At 54.6% G+C, this 8,520-nt stretch overlaps 1 protein-coding gene across 1 annotated transcript in view; it reads left to right on the forward strand.

Annotated features, from left to right (window-relative positions):
• Positions 1–7,378, forward strand: part of SLC8A2 (solute carrier family 8 member A2) — a 36,032-nt gene extending 28,654 nt beyond the window's left edge. Inside the window, exons 7-9 of the mRNA XM_007942870.2 lie at positions 376–475; positions 5,109–5,387; positions 7,002–7,378. Of these exons, the coding sequence (XP_007941061.1) occupies positions 376–475; positions 5,109–5,387; positions 7,002–7,378 (756 nt within the window). The remainder of the gene's footprint in view (positions 1–375; positions 476–5,108; positions 5,388–7,001) is intronic.
• Positions 7,379–8,520: the final 1,142 nt, after the last annotated feature.

Here is an 8,520-nt window from a genome sequence, read left to right on the forward strand (position 1 = left end):
ATACCGCCTCGGAAACCCAAGGAGGGGTCGCTATGAGTCGGGTCCGACTCGACGGCACATACCAACAGCTAATCTAAAGGGTGGTGGTCACACCCACCCAACAGCACTGTGGAAGAAAGGCCTGGCTGTCTGTTTCATGGAGATCACAGCCACGAAAACCCTGTGAGGCAGTTCTACTCTGTCACACACGGGGTTCCCATGCATCGGAATTAACTTCATGGCATTGGGTTTGGCTTGGTTTTAGTAGAACTGGTGTGTGGAAGATTGAAGACCTTTGAGAATGGGGTGTGAGCCCCCAGGCCAGCCCCTGTCATGGAGCTGCCCTGGGGGGCTCATGAGCAATGATGCCTCCCCCTTCCACCCCCTCCTCCCCAGAACACTGTGGATAAACTCATCAAGAAGACAAACTTGGCTTTGGTGATTGGGACCCATTCGTGGAGAGAGCAGTTTTTAGAGGCCATTACGGTGAGCGCAGGTAAGTGGGGAGGGGACAGAGAGAAGGATGGAAAGGGGAGGAAGCGGTGGAGGAGGAAAGGGAGGGGGAGAAGAGGACAGAGGAGGTGCAGAGAGTAAGGGGGAGGTGGAGGCATAGGTAGACCAGGACACACACAGGGAGAGAGATGATTGCAAGACACAGAGAGAGAGACAGAGAGGGGGCGGAGAGAAACAGAGCGAAGGACAGAGAGAGAGACGAGAATGACAAAGAGAAGGAAGACAGAGAAGACACAGACACCAAGATAAATCCAGAGAAAGGGGCAGGGAGGCCAGAAAGACAAAGGAAAAGATAGGAACAGCTCCACACAGGCAGAGACAGACACAGCTAAGGCCCAGAGAAGAAATGAGAGACATGGCATACACACAGCCAGTAACCAGAGAGGACCAAGGGAGGGACAGAGGCATCAGGACACACAGACAGGCAGACAGGAGCAGAGAGAGCTGAGGGCAGGAGGCGGATTTTCCAGGAACTGGGCTGAGGGGAGGAGAGGTCCTGCCTTGCTCCCAGTGTCAGATGTTGGGGGATGAGGGGCAGGTGAAGGGGCGTGGCCTCCTCTGTTGCCGTGGAGACAGTCCCCAAGGCACCCGGCTCTCTCCCACCTGTGTGTTTCCCACCCTCCTTGGGCCTTAGATGGATCCATACTGCCCCCCTGTGGCCAGAGACACTGTGACACTTGGGTCTGCAGGTTGACTCTTGAAGCCCAGCATTGGCCCTTTGTAAGACTGATTGGGGAAATTGAGGCTCGGAGACAGAACGGGCCCGAGGTCCCACGAAGAGTCCAGAAAGGGCCAGAGCTGGAGCTCAGGGATTGTAATTTTAACACAACATCAGGTTTGCGGCAGGAAGGCCCAGGGCAGACCAGCTGGTGGGCTGAACGCACAGAAGGAATTATGGTTGGAAGGAAATTGTCAGTGAGATCTAGAGCAGCCAGGCTCTGGGGATGGGGGGACGCCAGGTGGCAGGCCTGACAGAATGAGGCGACCCCCCCTCTGAAGCCACATGCTTTTGACATAGATGTCTAAGGGAACCTCTGTCCCCGGCCCTGTGCACAGGGGACAGTAGGACGTTGATGGGGACGTGGCAGTGGCCAGGAGAGCCCTGGTCATGTCCTCCCCTTTTAGAGAGACAGCCCATCACTAGATAGTGACAACCCAGAGTGAGGGATCTCAGGGAGCCATGGGGACCCAGAGAGGACACCTGACCCTAACTAGAAGTCAAAGAGAGCTTCCTGGAGGAAGAGGTTACTGAGCTGAGTGTTCAAATGGGAACAGACGTTAGCCGGGAGCGGGGAGAAAACATGGAGGGTGTTCTAGGCAGAGGGAAAGCCAAGTTCCCAAATCAGGAAACGTGAAAGCTTATGGCATATTTAAGGAGCCGTGGGGGTGCAGTGGTCAAGCCCTCAGCTGTTAGTGGAGGGAAGATAACAATACAAACAATAATAGTAACATCATAATCATGATGCTGATGTCAGTGACGCCGATGGTGAAGATGGTGATAATATTAACATGACAGAGTGTTGCAGCTTGGTTGTTGCTTTATCAGTTGGTGATTTTTTCAGTAATCACCTTTGAGTCTTTGTTATGTGAACGTAATGCTGCTTTGGGTGCTGAGGGAGAAGGGCAGTACTGGCTCCCTGAGGGGTAGAGTGTGTCCCATCTTCCACTCAGAAACTCACTGCCCTCGAGACGGATCCGACTTATAGCGACCCCTCCTTGGGTTCCGAGGTGGTATCACTACGGAAGTAGATTGCCCAACCTTCCTTCTGAGGAGTGGCTGGTGGGTTTGAACCGCCAGCCTTCTGGTTAGCAGTCAAGTGCCTTAGGCACTACGCCACCAGAGCACCTTCCACTCAGAAGGGATTTTGTATTTCCGGTACCTCCCTTCCTGAACTGTAAGCTCCTGGCAGGTTGGACTTGGATTCAAGCATCTTTGAATTCTCCCAGGTACCAAACAGGGACGTCTAGAATCCCAGCCACAGCAATAATGACACTCTCCACGTGCCTGGCACTGCTGAGAGCACTTTACGTGGACTGAGTCATTTCATCGCTCCCACCATCTCAGGTGGCAGGTTCAGTTATTCTTCCCATTTCTCAGATAAGCCCCGAGGCTCAGAGAGGTTGCAAGTCTGGGTTAAGAGCACACAGCTGATGGATGCCAGGTCCAGGATTTGGCACCAGAGAAGTGGCGCCAGAACCACGTAATATCCGCATCATCACACGTCGATGGGAGAAATCAACAGAACCCTGCAGGCCCTGAACGCCGCACCCAGGAGTGCAGCGTGGGCCTGAGGGAGGGGGGAGCCACAGCAGGGTCTGGGCGGGGCAGGGAGAAGGCCTGAGGGGTGCAGTGCTAGAGCCTCCCCCTCCCTGCCCTTAGCCCCGTCTCATTCTGGTTCAGCAGCAGGCAGCCAAAAACCCCACCTCCAGTGGCTCTACCTCACAGGAGTTTGTTTTACTCACGGAACCCAAAAACAATAAAAACAAACATACCAGTAGGAGGCAACACGTTGTTGGTGCAGGGGCTGAGGGGTGCCACCAACAGCTCAGGGCTCCTTCTTCGTTTCTCCTTCCCATTCGCAGCTTTCGCCCTCATGGTGGCAACATGGCTGCTGCGCCTCCAGCCATCGAAACTATATCCCAGGCAGGAAGAAGGAGGAAGCAGGAAAGGTGGATGGGACAGCAAGCCCCAATTTTAGTTTCTAATTACATTTCTTTAGGGTTGCAGCAAAAAAAAAAAAAAAAAAAAGCCAAGCACAACTGGGAGTGAACGCAAAGCACTTTATTTAAACTGTTACAAATCTAAGCATTTCTTTAACAAGCTGAGTGGCTAAGAGAGGTAGAAAAGGGGGCAACAGACATCTGCGGAAGTCCCTGAGTTGTTTAGTCTGTTTCTCTGCCACCAGGTGTTCCCTGATACTCAGCTATTTCTCCGAGCGGAGACTTGGTCCATGGGAAGTGGGTGGATGATACAGCATTGCCCTGAGTGGTTACGATATTTCTTGTCCTTCCAGCTTCAGTGCTTGGCCTACCCAAGTGTGTTCACTCCTTCCCACTCGCCTCAGGTTTATACTTCAGGGCAGAGTACACAAAGGGTTTCCATTCACACATGCCCCTTTTAGGTGACCCCAAGCCACAGCAGGTCAAAAGCAGATTAAAGTCAGGTCACGATCGATTATACAAACAATGCTGAGGAGAAGGCAGCCTTTGCAAAGTGAACACACACATCCGTTACATGCTGCGCGTATCGGAGCGTGGGAGCTTCCAAAAGCCCTGTGTGTGTGTGTAAGTGTCATTACCAGACGGGGCCACACGGCCACTGCTGCAAGGGATCCTGGGAAGCAAGTGTTTAGCTGAGGACCTGGCCACCCCTAGCTGCAAGGAATTCTGAGAAAGTGAGTGTTCTTTTTATCTGAGGGCATGGCTGTCTCTGGCGGCAAAGGATTCTGGGAAAGTGAGTATGTCTAGCTAGGCATGTGGCTACTGATAGCTGCACCAAATCTGAGGAAGTGACTATTTTTAGCTGAGTACATGGCCACTTTTAGCTGCAAGGGCCTCTGGGAAAAGGAATATTTTTAGCTAGAGTTATGGGCACCCCGGCTGCAGGGAATTCTGGGAAAGTGATGTTTTTTTCTCCAAAGAATCCTGGGAAAGTGAATATTTTCATCTGGGAATTGTTGTGCTGGCTTAAGAAGTTCTGGGAAAGTGAGTATTTTTGTTCAAGGACATAGTTGCCTCTAGCTGCAAGGGATTCTGGGAAAGTGAGTATATACTTAGCTGGGCACATAATCCCTACCAGCTACAGTGGATCTGAGTTGAGTATTTTTAGCTCAGTACATGGCCACTACTAGCTGCAAGAGCTGCTGGGAAAAGGAATATTTTTAGCTAGAGATACAGCTAGCACCCTGGTAGTGTAGTGCCTAAAGCACTTGACTGCTAACCAGAAGGCTGGCGGTTCAAACCCACCAGCCACTCCTTGGAAGGAAGGTTGGGCAATCTACTTCCCTAGTGATACAGCCTCGGAAACCCAAGGAGGGGTCGCTATGAGTCAAGTCAAGTCAATGGCAGTGACTTTGGTTTGGGCTTTGCTTCCAGTGGGTGTGGTTTGGGCTTTGCTCCCATCAAGACTGACAGCCTTGGAGACCCTGTGGTGCAGTTCCACTCTGTCCTCTAGGGGCGCTGTGGGTCAGAATCCCCTCCAGGCACTGGGTTTGGTTTGGGCTTTGCTTCTGTGAAGGTAGGAGCTCTGGTGGCTCAGTGCCTAAAGCACTTGACTGCTAACCAGAAGGCTGGCGGTTCAAACCCACCAGCCACTCCTTGGAAGGAAGGTTGGGCAATCCAACTTCCGTAGTGATACTACCTCGGAAACCCAAGGAGGGGTCGCTATGAGTCGGGTCTGACTTGACGGTACATAACAACAACAAGAAGCTGCAAGAAATTCTAGGAAACTGGACATATTTAGCTCAGTGCATGACCTCCTCTAGCTGCAAGGGATTCCGGGAAAGCAGTTATTCTCATGAGACTCACTGTCTGGAAGCGAAAGGAAATGGGGGCCCCGTAGATGGGGAGGGAGGCCTGGGTGTGGTGTGTGCCCCAGCTGAGTTGTATGCCCACAGGGGATGAAGAGGAGGAGGAGGATGGGGCCCGGGAGGAGCGGCTGCCATCCTGCTTCGACTACGTGATGCACTTCCTGACGGTGTTCTGGAAGGTGCTGTTTGCCTGCGTGCCCCCCACCGAGTATTGCCACGGCTGGGCCTGCTTTGGTGTCTGCATCCTGGTCATCGGCCTGCTCACCGCCCTCATCGGGGACCTCGCCTCCCACTTTGGCTGCACCGTGGGCCTCAAGGACTCTGTCAACGCCGTGGTCTTTGTAGCCCTGGGCACCTCCATCCCTGGTAACACCCTGGGGGACTGCTTGTTGGGGCAGGGTCTCAGAGGTGCTAGGCAGGGGCCACGCTGGAAATGAGGGAATGGGGCATAAGAGAAAGATCTCTGGGAAACAGTTTCCATAGAAATATGGTGGCAGGGCATAATAGAAATAAGGCAGAAGGATGTCTCATTGATTTGGTATGTGAACCTCTTCCCTAAAAGCAACCAGGTGCAGGTCCTATCAAACTAAGGTGGTGGGAATGGTAGAAACCAAACAGATCCCACAGAACTGGGCGTTGGGGCAGTTGTTGCTGTTGTTGGGTACCATTGAGTCGGCTGCGACTCATAGCGACCGTGGACAGCAGAATGAAACACTGCCCGGTCCTGCACCAGCCTCACAATCCTCCTAGACCTGAGCCCATCGTTGCAGCCACACCATTGCAACCCATCTCCCTGAGGGCCTTCTCTTTCTTCACTGACCCGCCACTTTACCAAGCATTGGTATCCTTGGTTTCTCCAGGGAGCGGTCCCTTCTGACAACATGACCAAGTCTGGCCGTTCTCGCTTCCAAGGAGCATTCCGGCTGCACTTCTTCCAGGATGAATTTGTTAGTTCTTTTAGCAGTCCATGGTACTTTCAGCATTCTTCACCAACACCACAACTCAAAAGCATCAACTCTTCTTCAGTCTTCCTTATTCATTATCTAGCTTTCACGCGCATATGAGGCAACTGAAAACACCTCATAGGGGGTGATTGGGAGAGGGGTCCCCTAGAAATAGGGTAGGGTTTTCATAGAAACCATTGAGTGGGTTCCCAAGAAACGCCATGGAAGATTCCACACATCCATGTTGCTGGGGTGACAGCAAGCAGGCCAGTGAATCACAGAGAACCAAGACGATGGGCTGGAGTTGAAATTAGATATTAGAGGAGAGGCGTCATAGAAATAAGGCAGCGGGGCCTCAGACTCCACAGGGTAGGTACAGCACAACACACTGGGTGTGGACAAACAAACTGGAGGGAGAGTCCCTTAGAAGTAAGCTGGCAGAAACTGACATTCTTACAGGGGTGGGAGGATGTGGGTGCAGGGCCTGACACCCCTGTTTTCTCTCTCAGTGTGCTAAGCAGATGGTTCTAGAGAGGACTAGAAAGCAGGCAGCGGGCCTCATAGAAAGTAGGCAGCGGGGATGGGGAGTCTCACCCTCCACACCAGAGACTTTGGGCGGCAAGATGTTCCAGGATGACTGTGTGGATGCCAGGAGTGGGTGGCATATGGATGCCGCCTGACGCACAACCTTTTGCCCCTAGCAAAACAGGCAGCGAGTCCCACAGAAAGAGTGAGTGTGTCCTACAGAAAGCAGGCAGCAGGGCCCATAGAAATCAGGCAGTGGGTCATACAGAACCGCGGACAAAAAGCAGGCAGCTGATCCGCATAGAGCAGGCGCAGGGACCGGGTCCCTTAGGCCTTCACTGTGCCCGGCGCTGCGGGAATGGGGCCGAGGCCTTGACGGTGGGGACACGGCATCTGGACCATCTAGGATGCGGGGTCTGGTGGACAGCAGTCGAGGGGGCAGGGCGGATGTCGCCCCCTGCGGGCGGCTCCGCGCCAGTGCTCTGACCCCCTGCGTCCTTGCCCCCTGTAGACACCTTCGCCAGCAAGGTGGCGGCGCTGCAGGACCAGTGCGCAGACGCGTCCATCGGCAACGTGACGGGCTCCAACGCGGTGAACGTGTTCCTAGGCCTGGGCGTGGCCTGGTCGGTGGCTGCCGTGTACTGGGCGGCGCAGGGCCGCTCCTTCGAGGTGCGCACCGGCACGCTGGCCTTCTCCGTCACGCTCTTCACCGTCTTCGCCTTCGTGGGCATCGCCGTGCTGCTCTACCGCCGCCGGCCGCACATCGGCGGCGAGCTGGGGGGCCCCCGCGGGCCCAAGCTCGCCACCACCGCGCTCTTCCTCGGCCTCTGGCTCCTCTACATCCTGTTCGCCAGCCTCGAGGCCTACTGCCACATCAGAGGCTTCTAGGAACCTCCGGGCTCGGTCCCGCCCCGGAGACGCGCCCCCCGGCGGACTCCATGCTCGCCAGAGACCTGGCCGCCTCCTGTCCCGGGACGCAGCCTCCCTCCTCCCCAGACTCGGCCTCCTGTGCACTGACACACCGTCTCCTGAGAGTCCTCCTGCTTTTGCCCCAAAGACCCAACCTCTCTTTCGCCCGGGATTCAACCACCTCTAGTGGGCTGTGGTTAAAGTGCTCGGTGGGTAACCGAGAGGTCAGCGTGTTGGAACCTACCAGCTGTTCCGAGAGAACAATTAGGCAGTCGGTTTCCATCAAGATTGACAGCCTGGGAAACCCTGTGGTGCAGTTCCACTCTGTCCTCTAGGGGCGCTGTGAGTCGGAATTGACTCCAGGGCCAGGAGTTGGGTTTTTGTTTTAGCCTTTCTAGGAGCCCTGGTGGTGCAAATGGTTCAACTCTCTGCTACCAGCTTAAAGTTCGGCTGTAAAGATGGCCACCAAGAAGACCCTGTGGAGCGGTTCCAGGCTGTAACACACAGGGTCGCCATGAGTCGGAATTGACTCACTGACAACTAACCACAACCACCTGTCTTTCTCAGAAGTCCCCTGGGTGGTGCACACAGCACCTGGCTACTAACCGAAAGGTTGGTGGTTTGAATCTGCCCAGAGGCGCCTCGGAATCGACTTCCGGAAGACCACAGCCATCGATAACCCTGCAGAGTACAGTTCTGCTCTGATACAAGGGTCGCCATAAGTCGAAGTCAACTGGGAAGCAACTGGTTTGGGTTTTTTGATTTATCCCGCCTCACCCCCATCCCAACTCCTCCCCCCCAGTTCCTCCTCAGAGGTGACGTCACCGGCTCTGCAATGACTCCCAACCCGAAATTTCCATCCGTGCGTTGCTCTTCAGCCTGTTCCCCCCCCCCAGCAGTAACCCCTTCTCTCTCTAGAGAACCTTCTCCCATCTTTCTCCCCACACCCAACCTTGCTCCACCCCTTAAGCCCTGTTCCCTCCCCAAGATTCCTCCCCTAAGCCTCTGCCCCAGGGCCGTAGAACTCACCCCTCCCACCCTCCCACCCATTTTGGACCAGCACTGATCTCGGTCCTTCCCGGCCCTCAGGGAGTTCCCTTCAGCCCGGGCTTGGGGGGGGG

The sequence above is a fragment of the Orycteropus afer genome, unplaced genomic scaffold (genome assembly GCF_000298275.1).
Source record: "Orycteropus afer afer isolate SDZICR_OR568_19922 unplaced genomic scaffold, OryAfe1.0 scaffold00099, whole genome shotgun sequence".
Taxonomy (NCBI): domain Eukaryota; kingdom Metazoa; phylum Chordata; class Mammalia; order Tubulidentata; family Orycteropodidae; genus Orycteropus; species Orycteropus afer.